Source organism: Lampris incognitus, chromosome 11 (assembly GCF_029633865.1).
Source record: "Lampris incognitus isolate fLamInc1 chromosome 11, fLamInc1.hap2, whole genome shotgun sequence".
In the NCBI taxonomy this organism is placed as follows: domain Eukaryota; kingdom Metazoa; phylum Chordata; class Actinopteri; order Lampriformes; family Lampridae; genus Lampris; species Lampris incognitus.
This window is the reverse complement of record NC_079221.1, coordinates 22,717,212-22,734,250: the sequence shown is the minus strand read 5'-3', so window position 1 is coordinate 22,734,250 and position 17,039 is coordinate 22,717,212. Positions and strand designations below refer to the sequence as shown.

General features: G+C 43.9%; 1 protein-coding gene across 1 annotated transcript in view; it reads left to right on the top strand.

Annotated features, from left to right (window-relative positions):
- The first annotated feature begins 42 nt into the window (after positions 1-42).
- Positions 43-17,039, top strand: part of parp14rs1 (poly(ADP-ribose) polymerase family member 14-related sequence 1) — a 42,711-nt gene continuing 25,714 nt past the window's right edge. Inside the window, exons 1-4 of the mRNA XM_056289457.1 lie at positions 43-313; positions 434-537; positions 2,274-2,304; positions 2,792-3,076. Coding sequence (XP_056145432.1) covers positions 139-313; positions 434-537; positions 2,274-2,304; positions 2,792-3,076 — 595 coding nt within the window. The 5' untranslated portion in view covers positions 43-138. The remainder of the gene's footprint in view (positions 314-433; positions 538-2,273; positions 2,305-2,791; positions 3,077-17,039) is intronic.

The window sequence follows — 17,039 nt, the reverse complement described above, 5'->3', positions numbered from 1 at the left end:
GAAATGGCAAGCAACGAATCGTTACGTTGGGTTGGGCCGCGGGAGGGAGCGCGTGCGGCGAGTCATTTCAGCAAAAACAAAAGTGAAAGGACCAAGAGAGAGGAAGAGAAGAGAGGAACGCGTTCCCGGCAAGCAGCGATGGACAACGCATATCGCTATGCTCTGATCGTTGAACTTGATAAAAACGACATCCCGAAACTCAAAAACAAGTTGGTGAAATATTTCCAGAGTAGAAAATCAAACGGTGGAGACTGCCAGGTTGAATATGAAAACCACAGCGGGACAGCGGCGGTGCGATTCCGATCCGACGAAGGTACGGCTTCCGCTCTCCGCGCTCACTTGTAACTTTTGTTGTTTTGTGTATTTTTTTTATTCTACCAGTTCGACGGTAATTCCACCGCCTTTTCAAGTAAATGAACCGCATCTCTTACAGTCAGGCGACGGGTTCTGGAGAAAAAAACGCACGAGGTCCATTTGAATCAAGGGCTGCTGAAGATGACCGTTCGCCTGCCTGACGAAGAGAGCTCGTCAACACTGGTGAGCGGTTCAGTATATTAAAAATCCGATTTTTAAGTCAGTGTGAGGAAAGTGACACATAGTGAATTGTTTATGTAACAACGCTGAACAAAAGTTCCTTCAATTTACTTTTTACAGTATCTGAACGATGTGGGTGTGTGTGTGTGTGTGGGGGCGCTTTACAATGACTTGGCCTGTTCTGTCAGCTGCCTATTAATACCCGCAGGTAACCTTATAGGTGGTTATGTCTACATGGCGATGGTTGGTGGATGGCACACCACTCTGTCCTATCTCGTTTACAGTGGATCTGTGGGAGGAGTCATCTGATTCTTAGGTCCATCCATCCTTACCTAAATTCTTCTGCCTCAATCTGGCCCAGTCCTAACCTAAAAATTGTAGTTTATGCAATTCGGGGGATGTGGCTGAGCAGAGATGGGCTATTTTGTTGGATGATCTTTATGTAGAAGTAGCCTGGCACACACAAATATGCAAACAACTACTCACACATATGCACATTTATTAAGGCTGGGCCTACACACACACACACACACACAGCACCTTACATACGTCACACACTTTATTATTATTACTGCTTTTTTTTGTTCTGTTTTGCTGTTATTTTATTGCTATTGTTGCTGCAGTGTTGAGGAGCTGAAACTCAAGCATTTTACTCTGTTTATAATGAGACATAAAAAATAAAGAATCTTGAATGTGGGGAGTTGATTGAAGTCATTTCAGAAAGCACCAGGAAGCCTCTTGCGGTTTCATTCCATGCTCCTATAAAGCTCAGGCCCTTTAACCCTTTAAAACCAAACCAGGAAGCCAGCCTTTGCATTAATATCACTGAGGAAGAATGGATCAGGATCCTTAGGAATATACAAAAAGGTGTCAAGAAGAAGTGAAAATCGAGCCTTTTTTCAGTTTGAAATATTGAACAGATTTAACTAATTTGTCCAAATTTCCTGCCAATTTTTTTTTCGGCACACAATTATATAGGGAATGTTATTAAATGTAATTTTCCATCTCTCGTCAACTCTTTTGGAGACCCTTCCCCTCTCTGTGATTTTGAGCTCTCCAGTGTAGAAATGATACAAACAGTAATTATGTTAGGTTGCAAGTTAAATGTGGGAGAACAGAAATTGGCATTGGTTCCTTTTTTGAATATTTGGTATATACAGTGATGGAAGTTTTCATCTCCAGAGAAGTTAACCTATAAACTACTGAATAGACTGGAACGCTACTCTACAGAATGGGAGGTGTGTGACTGTCACATCAAATGTCCAAATTAAATGAATTGCTATGAATGTCATCTCTATTACATTTTTGACTGAAAACACTGTCATATGGGCACCCACCACCTTTTTTAGTTTTTGTTTTTCTGTTGCTTTTGATGTTGCCATGGCTGATTGCCATTAAGTGAAACTACTTATGATCCTGCAACAACATTGTCATAGAGAGTGAATCATAAAAAAGTATGCCTGTACACCGTTGTCATATTAGCATATCTGAGAATAACATTGTGTCCATAACAGTGTGGTTCACTTACTTGGTGCGGGGGGGTGGGGTGGGGTGTTGTAAATTCATTGTACATGTTATACAAGCTTAAAGTCACTTGTGGCCAATTCTTTCCCCACCCCATTCTAAATCATTTTTAATTTAGCACCCTAAGCAGGATTCTGATAATCTTTGTACAACTGAAGACATTGAAGTGCTCAAAAGCAAAGGTGACTAAAACCAAGTTTTTCCGCTCTATCTAGAACACGCCGTCTGAAAACCTCAAGGAGAAATGTAAGTACTTCTAAAATGTTAGTATTTCTTCTAATTGTAGGAACGCTTTCGATTAAAAAAAAGTGAACATTGCATGTAGCCTTTTCATGTATCGCATTTCTTTTGAGTGGCTCTTGGATGGCCTCAACACACACACACACACACACACACACACACACACACACACACACACACACACACACACACACACACACACACACACACACACACACACACACACACACACACACGGCTTATCACACAAGGATATGTAACCATGCAGTTACTTATCACAGAGGCCATCAGGTACAAGGCGACACATAATAACTGTCTGTCCCATGCTCCATTCAGGTAGGTTCCCCGTATTGCCCATATAGGTATGAATTGGAGTGTGAATCACTGCCTATTCCTCCTGTTGCACCTCCTGTTGACTGCACCCCCCCCGACTCTATTCAAAAGGTGTAGACATTGAATAAATGCATAGATAGTACTGTGTTCTCATTTCTAGCTCATGATGCTGGAAATACCCGACAAGCACATGGGGATGGCTGTGCTCCTGACACTGGAGTGGAAGCGGAGGTGAAGAGTAAAGAAGATAAGACAGCAGAAGAAGAGCTGTGTTCGACCTCAGCTGTTTTAGAGAATGTTTCCCACAGCTTCAACTTTGAGTTCTTGGAGATGCTGGTGGAGAACATATTAAAGGTTTCTGATTCTTCAGCGACCCTGCAAGACTTCAGCTTGGAGGTCCTGTCTGAATTCTGTTGTGCTGTGGCGACTTTCCAAAGTGCAAAAGGTAGTTATTGATTCTGTGTGTGTGTGTGTGTGTGTGTGTGTGTGTGTGTGTGTGTGTGTGTGTGTGTGTGTGTATGTGTGTACTTGTTTTTCTTACCCAATGGGGCCCAAATGGCCTGTGTGTGTGTGTGTGTGTGTGGTGTGTGTGTGGGTGTGTGTGTGTGTGTGTGTGTGTGTGTGTGTGTGTAATTTTTTGGGGGAGGATTCCCCCCCCCCTTTTTTTTCTCCCCAATTGTATCAGGCCAATTACCCCACTCTTCTGAGCCGTCCCGGTCGCTGCTCCACCTCCTCTGCTGATTTGGGGAAGGCTGCAGACTACCACATGCCTCCTCCGATACATGTGGAATCGCCAGCCGCTTCTTTTCACCTGACAGTGAGGAGTTTTGCCAGGGGGACGTAGCGTGTGGGAGGATCACGCTATTCCCCTGAGTCCCCCCCCCCCGAACGGGTGCCCCGACCGACCAGAGGAGGGGCTAGTGCAGAGACCAGGACACATACCCACATCCGGCTTTCCACCTGCGGACACAGCCAATTGTGTCTGTAGGGACGCCTGACCAAGCCGGAGGTAACACAGGGACTCAATCTGGTGATCCCCGTGTTGATAGGCAACAGAATAGACCACCACGCTGCCCGGATGCCATGTGGCACCTTTTTAAACCAAGGTTCCACAGCGCGTCATATTGTTAGAAGCAAAAGCAACAAAACAGGAAAAAACAACCAAAACATGAATACTTACACTACCGTTCAAAAGTTTGGGATCACCCAAACAATTTTGTGTTTTCCATGAAAAGTCACACTTATTCACCACCATGTGTTGTGAAATGAATAGAAAATAGAGTCAAGACATTGACAAGGTTAGAAATAATGATTTGTATTTGAAATAAGATTTTTTTTACATCAAACTTTGCTTTCGTCAAAGAATCCTCCATTTGCAGCAATTACAGCATTGCAGACCTTTGGCATTCTAGCTGTTAATTTGTTGAGGTAATCTGGAGAAATTGCACCCCACGCTTCCAGAAGCAGCTCCCACAAGTTGGATTGGTTGGATGGGCACTTCTTTGAGCAGATTGAGTTTCTGGAGCATCACATTTGTGGGGTCAATTAAACGCTCAAAATGGCCAGAAAAAGAGAACTTTCATCTGAAACTCGACAGTCTATTCTTGTTCTTAGAAATGAAGGCTATTCCATGCGAGAAATTGCTAAGAAATTGAAGATTTCCTACACCGGTGTGTACTACTCCCTTCAGAGGACAGCACAAACAGGCTCTAACCAGAGTAGAAAAAGAAGTGGGAGGCCGCGTTGCACAACTGAGCAAGAAGATAAGTACATTAGAGTCTCTAGTTTGAGAAACAGACGCCTCACAGGTCCCCAACTGGCATCTTCATTAAATAGTACCTGTTAGAGCCTGTTTGTGCTGTCCTCTGAAGGGAGTAGTACACACCGGTGTAGGAAATCTTCAATTTCTTAGCAATTTCTCGCATGGAATAGCCTTCATTTCTAAGAACAAGAATAGACTGTCGAGTTTCAGATGAAAGTTCTCTTTTTCTGGCCATTTTGAGCGTTTAATTGACCCCACAAATGTGATGCTCCAGAAACTCAATCTGCTCAAAGAAGTGCCCATCCAACCAATCCAACTTGTGGGAGCTGCTTCTGGAAGCGTGGGGTGCAATTTCTCCAGATTACCTCAACAAATTAACAGCTAGAATGCCAAAGGTCTGCAATGCTGTAATTGCTGCAAATGGAGGATTCTTTGACGAAAGCAAAGTTTGATGTAAAAAAAATCTTATTTCAAATACAAATCATTATTTCTAACCTTGTCAATGTCTTGACTCTATTTTCTATTCATTTCACAACATATGGTGGTGAATAAGTGTGACTTTTCATGGAAAACACGAAATTGTTTGGGTGATCCCAAACTTTTGAACGGTAGTGTACAAATTTTTATTTATTCAATAAAACAGATTGAAACCAAATAGTTCAAAGCAAATAAAACATTCAACAATATTCAAAATGTCAACAATTTTCAAAAAAGTCAAAAGGGAGAGAAAAAAGATGGATCTCAAGCCTTTAAAAAATAAAAGACAATTTTCTGACGTCAAAGCAAAGTGTGTGTGTGTGTGTGTGTGTGTGTGTGTGTGTGTGTGTGTGTGTGTGTGTGTGTGCGTGTGTGTACCATGTTTTTCTATCCTAATGGGGACCAAATGACCCATTAGGGTAGAAAAACCAGAAACCACCTACCTTGTGGGGCCATTTTATGGGGCCCCCACAATTAAAAGGGTCTATTTTAGGGTTAGGACTTGGTTTTAGGGTTAAGGTTAGAATTAGGGTTAGGTTAAGGTTAGGGTAACAGTTAGGGTTAGGCATGTAGTTTGCGTCGTTAGGGTTAAGGCTAGGAAATGAATGTAGTCAATGAGGGGGCCCGAAAAGTATAGATTTGTGTGTGTGTGTGTGTCTGTGTGTGTGTGTGTCTGTATGTGTGTGTGTCTGTGTGTGTGTGTGTGTGAACGAACAAGGTAGCAGCCCTGTGTGTAAGCCTTCCCCCACCAGTACATAGCCTCTTCTTCTCCGAGACCTCTGTCAGGCCTCCTCGCGCCTCAGACAAACTTGGTAGGGGATGTTGGCGCTACAGTGGTCCCCAGAGGATGTTCATGGCCAACCACTCTCCTGCTGCCTTATGGGAAGCCTGTTGAGACAAAGGCTAGGGGAGCACACCCCAACAGAATAGCAACATGTTTGGCAGCACACATTAGGCGGTTCTTCGACAGTCTGGAATTTCCGGCAGCCTCCTGCAGTCATGATGGGTGACTGGTCATCCTGGGTATAAGCCCTTGCCACCAGGACCAACCTGCCATGGCAAAGACAGTGCTACTGAGGACTACGCACCCCCTGTGGCACTCTAAAACTTCTTGCATAGGTCTCCTCCTCTGACCATGGTGCACAATGTCTGGCCTTATATCCAGTTGAAGTCTGGTGGCGTTGGCGTGTCTGGCAACAGGAGCAAGGTAGAATGGCCTGGGAGCTCCTAGTCAGAGCCTTGTAAATCAGCGGCATGGGGTTTATGGTTGCTAGCAGCTGGGATTGAGCTGGAGCTGCTTTCAGCAGACCCCTGTGTGACTGAGCAGTCCTATTTGGGGGACCACACTGCTCACCCCAATTGGGGAGGGGCCTAGAAAAGGTGGTCTAAAAATTGTCCACTGAGCCAAACTCCTGGGTAGGTTACCGCACCTACCGGGAGTTCCATCCTGCAGTAAAAACAAGAAAATTATCCCATTCAAATTGGCAACATGGAATGTTGGGACTCTCCTGGTTAATGATGGTGACAGACCACATCGATGGACCGCTCTGATAGTTGAGGAACTAAGATCATATAACTTGGACATTGCTGCTCTCACCGAAGTCAGGCTCCTGGGTGAAGACTCCCTAAGAGAGGAAGGAAGAGAGTACACCTTTTTCTGGAGAGGCTATCCCCCTGGCGGACATCATCATGGTGTTGGACGAGCAATCAAGAGCAGCATTCTACCCAGCCTCACTGAATCACCCACTGGACTAAGTGAGAGCTAATGACCCTCCGTATCCCCCTAGCAAAGGCACGCTATGCCACTCTGTTAAGTGCATATGCGCCAACCGGGTTGCACGTGGAGCACTTGACACAGCTGCGGAATAATAACAGCATTGCTGAACTGTAACGTGGGGAATAGTTGAGAGTAACTTAACGGATTAAACAACGGAATTTGACATGACAGGATGACAACGGTAAGATGCTTATATTGTTATTGAATGTTCAATTAATGAAAACGAGTTAACTGCAACATAGAAACAATGGACGGATAGATGGTTCATTGGTTTAGCTGACCAGCTGTGTATAGGTAGTGGCTGGCCACGCATTGCGTTTGGCAAGTTCACATTAGTTCACGTTTGACCTTTACCCTGCCAAAAACCCCAACAATCATGCAATGCGAGGTAATTTGTTCCTTAATGCTACCATCCTGATTAGCCATGGACTCTCTTTTCATGAAGGATGGCTCTGATGTGTCGGAAATAGACAACACGGTTAAAAATAAATGGAGATGGGCTTGGCTCACCGAAACAGGGGAGAACGGCAAGCCCTTTAGTTCGTGGTGCAAAAAATAAAACAGCCAGGTGTGTATTATTGCACGGTATGCCAGAAGAAACTACTGTATGGCAGTAATGGGGTGAAAAGTACATGCTCACCATCAGTCAGATGTGTGTCACAAGGCTGCACTTCGCACTCTCCAGAACACCTCCTCACTGCCTGGTGCAACAACCATTACAGCGGAGGTGCAAAAATCTATGGCCGACCGTCTGTGCACCCATAAAATGTGCATATGTTCATTTATAGCGGAACATGACCTGTCACTGACTATTGCTCAACCACTTTTCAATCTTATCAAGCGACCGCAGAGGACAAGCCCACACTGTCAAGACTGACCATTTCCAATGCACGCGTCTTACCTGTGCACGTGTCCTACCTGTGCACACACGGTATTGCTGCGCATAGAAAAACTGAACTGGCAAGTAAATTGAAAACACAGATGTTTTCATTAAATGCAGATGAGGCAACAAATGGGAACATGGACAGGATCTTAAATGTTTTTGTTTGCTTTTTTGATGAGGACATGGGGAAGGTTCTAACCCAGCACCTTGCCTCAAGGAAAGTCAACATAACAGATGCCTCAGCCCACACTGAAGAATTGACTGACATTCTCCAGTCGTACAGCCTGAATTGGACTCAGGTTGTTTGTATACTGTTGGACAACTGCAGTGTAATGAGGGGGAAAAGGTCTGGAGTGGAGACACAAGCTAGAAGACTAAACCTATCACTCCTGGACATAAGCGGAGACACAGTACACATGGTCTCAAATGCAGCCAAGGCACTCTTAAATTCTTTTGAGTCATTTGTGGAAGATTTTTGCTCAGATGTCTATTATGATATCGAAAAATTTCCCCAAAAAAGGACTTTTTTCCAGTTTCAGTCCTTGCTGCGTTTAGAAGAGAAGAGCCTGGTTTGTCCCATCAGCAGCAGGTTCCTGCAGATGCTGGAAGTGTGTGACAGAGTACGGGAGCTTATGGATCCACTGATTGTGCATTTCTACAGCGTCCTGTCTCCTCATGAATAACACAAACACAGGTACAATGGCATTAGCATCATCTTCATATTTTTTATGTTTGCCTAATTTGGATAATTTCATGATAAAAAATAGAGGTTGTAATACAGAAATATTGTATGTGGGTCTATATTAATAAGTTTCATTATGATTAGGCCTACTAGTACAGAGAAAATAGATGATATAGTATGTGTGTGTAGGTGGATGGGTGGGTTTTAAGGCCAGGCACCACAATTGAATAGAGACAAAATAAATCTTGTTTCTCTATCAAAATGAAACTTATTAATATAGACACATACAATATATTACTGTATTGTCAATCAAGTTGCATTTTTATAGTGCTTTTCTAGCTGCAACAGCCACTCAAAGCGCTTTACAATTAATCAATTTACACACACACACACACACATCATACACCGATGGCATGGAAGTGTTGGAAACGCAAGTTCATAAAGAGAAAAGACAGGATATTAGTAACTATATTTACCTCATTTACTGTTTTTAACTTATACTTACTCCATTTTAAAACCATATCTAATTCATTTACTCCATTTTTAACCTAAATTTACTTCATTTAAGTCAAGTCAAATCAATTTTATTTGTATAGCCCAATATCACAAATTACAAATTTACCTCAGTGGGCTTTACAGCAATACATTTACTCAGTTGTTAACCTATATTTACCTCATTTACTGATTTAACTTGTATTTGCTCCATTTTAAAACCATATTTACTTCATTTACTCTGTTTTAAAGCCATATTTACTTCATTTACTCCATTTCAAAACCATATTTACTTCATTTACTGTGTTTACTTTGTTTTGTATTATAACTATTATTTTTTTTACATGAAATTATACTAATTAGGCAAACTCATGAAATAAGTCAGAGCAAATATAGCAATGGACCTATTTCAAAGCCCGCTCTCTTTTCTTGATCCTCTGTTACTGTTACCAGATCAAGAAAAGAGGGCAGGCTTTTAGATGGGTCTATTTCAGGTCTGTTGTCTTCCTTTAATCGTATGTGTATAATGCTTAATATGATGTAGATGGCTCCTGAATGAGGTTCTCGAAAACCATTAAGGGACACCTGATGAGAAGGCCAGGATCACTCTTCTCCGACAGTAAATGGCAAAATTAGCAGGGATCGAAACAGTGGTCAGTAAAAACCGGAAGACACAGATCTGTATGCAGCTCTTCAGATTTTGACAAGCTCACAGCCTTGATAGATCTGTACAGAGGTATGTTCAGTCAATTTTCTTTTTTGAGCGGTTTAGACAAAGTCCTGTGCCTAGTTGAAATGATTTAGTAGTTCATGCTCAAAAACCTACTAGTGTCTCTGAATGAATGAGAGAAGGATACCAAATAATTTGTAGTTTTTAGTTATCGCCCCGAAAGCCAATGCAAGATATTAAATCAATAAAAGGGTGCAATTACTGATTGACATAGATGTAGCAGATATTTTGCATTTTTTCAAGAAATTATTGAAATATTATTTTAATGTAATGAATTGTTGGTTTACTGAGGAACTTTGTTATAACCATCTACAGATCTAGAACTTTTCCGTTATCAGATCAGGAAAGGGGTAAAATACTTATTTCATGCCACTGCATTCAGTGTTGTGTTTATTTTGAAGACCCTATTTGCAACTGACTTTGTTAATGTTGTAATAAAGCATGGGAAAGGAAAGTAGTGGGCTTCTGTGATCAGGAGTGTATGGTTAAACATATGCATCTACTGTTCTAATCAGGTTCTAATGTGATTTTCAGGTGTGCTTCCAACATTCCAGGTGTTCCTGAAGAAGCTGCAGAATGAGAAGCCCATGCTCCACGTGTTGCATGCTGAGATGGCGCTACTGGTCAGCGATCTCCTCTCCAAATTCATGAAGCAAAAACATCGGCTGAATGACTGTAATTAATGTAATGTAATGAAGCCTGAAGCCATCTCCATGAGGGTGAATGACTTGTTGAAGCTTGATGTCCAGAAGAGAGAGCTGCAGTACCTTGACAAATGGCTGTCTGTGGGGAGATACAGCTTCTTTATCTTGAACAAGGCTAGAGTGGACAAGAAGCCTTGGTTGCAGAAGGTCTACACTTCTCTTAGGGAAGGCTACATCAAGGCAGCAACAGTCCTCCTGAAAAACCTTCCCCTCAAGAATGACATCATCACCTCTTTGTCTGCATTGGCACCGTCACTGATTCTCCAGGAATTAGTCCAAGGGGCATTCAACACCTTAGCCAAAGCCTTGCCAAATGTTGTGAAATCTGAGGAGCTGGGTCAACTGGGTGACGAGGTGTGAGCCTACCAGATTGACTCAGATCTAGGAGCACAGGCCAGATGCTTTGAGGAGAATACTGCACAAATCGATGTTGACTGGTGGAGTAAGATCTTTGGCCGCAGGACGCCCGAAGGAGGGATGAGATTCCCTATCTTGGGGAAGTTGGTAAAGGTTCTTCTGTCAGTGTTCACTGGCCCTCTTATTGAAGGATAATTTCACCTCATGGGTGACATCATTGAGAATGATAGGGCTAGACTGAACATTGAAACCTATGAAGGCTTAGCCATCATCAAATCCCATATGAAGGCAGCAGGGAAAACAGCCTCCAAAATGGAAATTAGCCCTGCATTGAGGAGTTCATGCATGTCCTCTTATGAGCGATACCAGAACCATCTGAAGAAGAAGAAGGAGATCATTGACAAGCATGTCCTCTTATGAGTGATACCAGAACCATCTGAAGAAGAAGAAGGAGATCATTGACAAGCAAAAGGAAACTGAGGGAAGCTGTGAGGGTCCTCTCAGCAGTTAGGATAAGCAAAGTAAGGAAAGGTTCCACCTCTTCTGCTGCTGCTAGAGCCTCCTCTTCCTCCTCCTCCACTCTTGGAGCTAAAGCCATTGCTGATAGAGCCGCCTCCTCCTCCACTCCTGGAGCCAGAGTCACTGCTGCTACAGCCTCCTCCTCCTCCACCCCTGGACCCAGAGCCACTGCTGCTACAGCCTCCTCCTCCTCCACTCCTGGAGCCAGAGCACTGCTGCGAGAGCGTCCTCCTCCTCCATTCCTGGAGCCAGAGCCATTGCTGCTATGGCTTCCTCCTCCTCCTCCACTCCTGGAGTCAGCAACTGCTGCTACAGCCTTCTCCTCCTCCTCCACTCCTGGAGTCAGAGCAACTGCTGCTACAGCCTCCTCCTCCTCCTCCTTCACTCCTGGAGTCAGAGCAACTACTGCTACAGCCTCCTCCTCCTCCTCTGCTCCTGGAGTCAGAGCCCCTGCTGCTGTAGCTAGTCACCACAAGAAAAACCACCAATGGGTAGCCAAGCTTCAGCCATTTCGTTTCACTGCCCAGAAAAGGCAGAAAAAAAATGAAAATGTTATTGCACTTAGTGTTATTTTATTTGTTTGTGCTGCTTGTTTGATGTACATATATTGCACTTGCCATTTTAATACTGGTGCCGTTTGTTTGATGTTTCAATACAATTTATTTTTGCTCATAATTTCTGTCTTTAGGTTACTATTTTTCAATAGTTGTTTGTTTCCAGTTCTAACACTAGGGGGCAGTGTCTGCTAGCACAACAATGAACTGGTTAATTGAGTTATAAAAAGTTCTCATTGTTTCATTCATTGTTTTGTTTTGTTAATGTAGATGGTTGATTATTTGAAAGAGTAAAAACTGAGACAAGCTTTGCAAAAAAGAAAGAGTCAGTTTAATTTCAAAATTACAAAAAGTAAAACTAGCAACAAGCTGTTCAAGAGCATCTTCTTCCCTTAAAACACTATAGGTCTTGAGTATTTAAACTTGATGGCTGCATTAAAGAACAGCAGCAACGGTTTATTTAAACTTGATGACTGCATTAAAGAACAGCAGCAACGGTTTATTTAAACTTGATGGCTGCATTAGAGAACAACAGGAATGGTTATGTGTCGAGTGGTGCTAAGATCTCATAATTTTACATATGGTAATTTTCATGAAACTTTTTTTTTTTTTTGCTTTAATCCCTGCACTCACTGAGTTTGGTATCTCAGGATCTGTCCTCCGCAGGTTCATGTCCTACCTCTTGGTGAGCTCTTTTAGATTATCTTGGACAGGAGAAGTGTCCAAACCGCATGGCTTATCCACAGGGGTACCTCAAGCGTCAGTGCTTGATCCCCTTCTCTTCTCAATATACACCACCTCACTTGGTGTAATCATCCGCTCCCATGATTTCTCATACCATTGCTATGCTGATGATACCTAGCTCTTCCTATCATTCTTGCCAGATGACTTCACAGTCTCGGCACAGATATCGTCATGCCTTGCTGATATCTCTGCATAGTTGAAAGAACGCCACCTTCAACTTAACCTATCTAAGACTGAGCTCCTTGTCATCCCAGCCAGTCCATCCTTACAACAACAGATCAATAGCTTGTTTGCAGTCACGTGATTCTGATGACGCGCAAGATTCAGATGGAGGGCAGGAAGTGAAAAGCAGAATGGACGAGATGGAGTTAGTTTAGCCCAAACTGTGCTAGTTTAGACGATATTATGAGAGAAAGATATAAACAGAAAGTAAGATTTGTTGGACATGATCCGTATGTTATGAAGAGTGATTTTTTTGATGAAGTGGTCACTGCACACACGCGCATTATCCGACTCTGCTCCTCCCGACCGCAGATGACGGTTCGCAAGCCATTTTTTCCGGCGTTTTTGGTCAATTTCTTACATCCCCAGCCCCCCATGCACAACAATTTTTGGTACTCAATAAAAGCTCCTTGTGGTTTCTCAGTTAATGATGCCAAATATAGGTATTTCAAAAGTCTATGAAAGTGCTTCCTATGTAGAAAATCACTTCCTGCCCTCCATCTGTAGTTCATGACATCATATGCAAACAACCTATATCCAGCTCGGATCAACCCAACTCATGCCCAATAAGTCTGCTCGAAACCTGGGTGTCATGATTGATGACCAACTAACCTTTAAGGTTCATATGGCCTTGATTGCCCGGTTATGCCGATTTGCCCTGTACAACCTCAAGAAAATTAGACCCTACCTGTCTGAGCATGCAGCACAACTCCTGGTACAGGCTTTTGTTATATAACACATTGACTACTGCGACTCCTTACTGGCAGGTCTCCCTGCATACACTTTAAAACCTCTGCAAATGATCCAGAATGCAGCGGTACATCTGGTCTTCAACCAACCCAAAAAAGCAAATGCCACCCTGCTGTTCATATCCGTCCACTTGCTCCTAGTTGCTGCCTGCATCATATTCAAAACCTTAATGCTCGCTTACAAAACGGCAACTAAAACGGCTCCCACCTTCCCACAACTCCCTCATTCTGGTCGACATTCAGTCCCACTTACTGGCGCTTCCGCCGCAACGGGGCCCTATTTTACTAGCTGGACTTTTCTCTTCTGTAGTTCCCCAGTGGTGCAACGAGTTACCAAACTCCATTCAATCCGCTGAGTCCCTGTCCATCTTTAAGAAGAAGCTAAAGATCTAGCTCTTTCTCGAACACTTCCACAACTGATTGTATTAATATTGTAGTGAATTAGGGGGGCAGTCCAGGACCGCTACAGCCAGGACACGAACCTGTATCTCTCACTCTGCAAGCGACAACGTTAACCAAAGGGTCCGACCCGTTAGCCAAGGGCCAACGTGTCTACTTATCCATGTACGTTACACTACCCTCCTCCTTCGGGAAGCGCGTCCCCGCGCTTAAGCATATCAGCTCCTTCACGCCTCTGGGCGCACGTGCTTCCGATGACCTCACGGTCTCACCATCCCACTTCTGACACCAATGTAGCGAATTCGGGGGGCAGACTGGGAACTGCCACAGCTGGGGCGCGAACTCGTGTATTCCGCACCGCGGGTGACTACGTTAACCAGTCGACTAAAGGGTCTGACCCATTAGTCAAGGACCAACGTGTCTACTTATCCATGCACGTTACACTACCCCCTTCCTTCGGGAAGCACGTCCCTGCGCTTAAGCATATCAGCCCCTTCACGCCTCTGGGCGCATACACTTCCGATGGCCTTACGGTCTCACCATCCCACTTCTGACACCAATGTAACGAATTAGGGGGGCAGTCCGGGACCGCCACAGCCGGGACGCGAACCCGTATCTCTCACTCCGCAAGCGACAACGTTAACCAGTCAACTAAAGGGTCCAACCCGTTAGCCAAGGGCCAATGTGTCTACTTATCAATGTACGTTACACTATTTAAGAAAAAAAATGCTTTTGTGCACGCTATGCATTGCTTTTGTGCACTGCCTGTTGACACGTATGTCCTATTGGACTTGAACCTGTTTTTTGGGGGGGGTTTTTTGGCACTTACTTGTACTGTTGCCTCCTGACTAGATCCTTGCTTGTGTTGTATTAACTCTCAGATGTACGCCACTTTGGATAAAAGCGTCTGCTAAATGAAATTGTAAATTGTAAGGACAGCTTCTACCAGTAACTAGATGAGGCCCTTCATCATATCCCATAAAAGGACAAGATCCTTCTTCCGGGAGACTTTAATGCGAAGGTAGGAAAAAACAATGGTATATGGAGTGGAGTATTGGGTAGGAATGGGGTTGGTCAGGTTAATGCAAATGGTCTGAGGCTGCTAACACTCTGTGCAGAGCATGACCTAACCATTACGAACACACTGTTTCAGCAGAAGACCAATTTCAAAACATCCTCGATGCACCCACGATCTAAACACTGGCACTGATTGATTATATCATAACAAGACGTATTGACAGTAGTGATGTCTTGCTGACCTGGGCCATGAGAGGTGCAGAATAATGGACAGGTCACTGCCTGATCATGACCAAACTCCACATCAAAGTGTGAGCCCCCCCACTTAAGAAACCCATAAAAACGCAATTGTACTGTGCTAAATTGAAGTCAGCCCCAGCACAGAATGACTTCCGTCTCTCTGTAAGCATGATGGCACTAGAGTTTGAGGCCATTCTAAGTTCTGGCAATTCCATGAATCAGAAATGGACCTTCCTAAACTCATTGCTACATCAAGCTGCAGTCAACTGTATAGGCTACAGAGCCAGAAAACTTCAGGACTGGTTTGATGAGAACTCTGACACCATCACATACCTGCTGGAAACCATGTGTAGGGCACACAGAGCTACTCTCAACTGCCCTGCATCCACCATCTTTCGGCAGCAGTGGCAAACAGCACGTAAGGAGGTACAAACAACCTTGCACACTCTGCAAAATACATGTTGGATGAACAAAGCTCAGGAGATTCAATCACATGTTGACTAAAATGATATGCACAACTTCTACAATTCTATAAAGACTATATATGGTCCTAGGAACTGCTCTATCACACCCTTAAAATCAGCAGATGGACTGACAACTCTGAAATACCAAAAGCAGATCCTGGCAAGGTGGGCTGAACATTTTGAAGCCCTACTTAATCAGCACTCACCAACTCTCCAATCCATCATGAAAGAGCTCCCAATTCATCCACCCATCCCAGACCTCAGCCACTCGCCAACTTTTCAAGAAGTACTTGCAGCTATCAACTCCCTCAAGAACAGCAAGTCCCCTGGCAGTGAAGGTATCTCAGTAGAACTGCTAAAACAAGGAGGACACTTGTGCACCAGAATGATCTATCAGAGAGTGTCCCTCAACAATGGAGGGATGCTAAAATTGTCACCCTTTTTAAGAAACAGGGGTGACAAGTCCATCTGCGGCAACAGTCGCAGCATATCCCTGCTAGCTGTTTCAGGCAAGGTCCTAGCAAAGGTCATGCTATGCAGGATGGTAAAGCACTTGACAGAACATCTGCTGCCAGAGTCACAGTGTGGTTTCAGGAAGAACCAGGAGTACTGTGGATATGATTTTCACAGTAAGACAGTGACAAGAAATGTGCCGCAAACAACATCAGGACCTTTCCATGGCTTTTGTTGGCCTCTCCAAAGCTTTTGACACTGTGATTCGAGAGCTATTTGGAAAATCATGAGAAAGTTTGGCTGTCCAAGCAAATTTGTGAACATTCTGTCACAGTTCCATGATGGGATGGTGGCAAGGGTGGCCATAGGAGGGTAGGAATCAGCACCCTTTAATGTATGCACTGGGGTGAGGCAGGGGTGTGTGCTGGCAACAGCATTCTTCAGCATTTTCCTCCTATGTGTCACAAAGCTTTTTCATAAAGATCTGGAAGGCAGTAGTGGGATCACAATAAACTTTAGGCTAGATGGAAACCGCTTCAACATTTGAAGGGTCCAAGCAACCACCAAGTTGTCAGCAGTGCAGTCATCAGCGTACTGCAGCTGCAGTATGCTGATGACTGTGCTCTTTTAGCTCGCACACCAGAAGACCTGCAAACATCCTTGCTGCAGTTGTGAATGCCTACAGCAGGCCGGGTCTATCTGTCAACACCAGGACTGCAACACTGAGCATGAAATTCACATTAGAATCAAACAAGCCTCTGTAACCTTTGGCAAACTCCAACATAAAGTCTTCCAACACAAAAACACCTCCATCTGCACACCAAAATTGCCATTTACAAAGCCATCTGCATCACAACTCTCCTATAAAGCTGTGAAGCCTGGGTCACATACAGCTGCCACCTAAGGTTGCTGGAGCAGTTCCATATAAGGTATCTGCAGCGAATCATGGAGATCACATGGCATGATAGTGTTCCCTGTGCCGAGAGTCTTGCTAGGACAAACTGCAAAAGCATAGAAGCCACGGTCATTGAACACCAGCTGTGCTGGCTTGGGCATGTCATGCCTCAAGAACGCCTGCCACGTCAATTCCTGTATGGACAGTTACTACATCTGGGCTGCCAGTCCGCAGATGTTCAGAAGAAGCGATACAAATACCAGCTAAAACCATCATTGAAGAAGTATT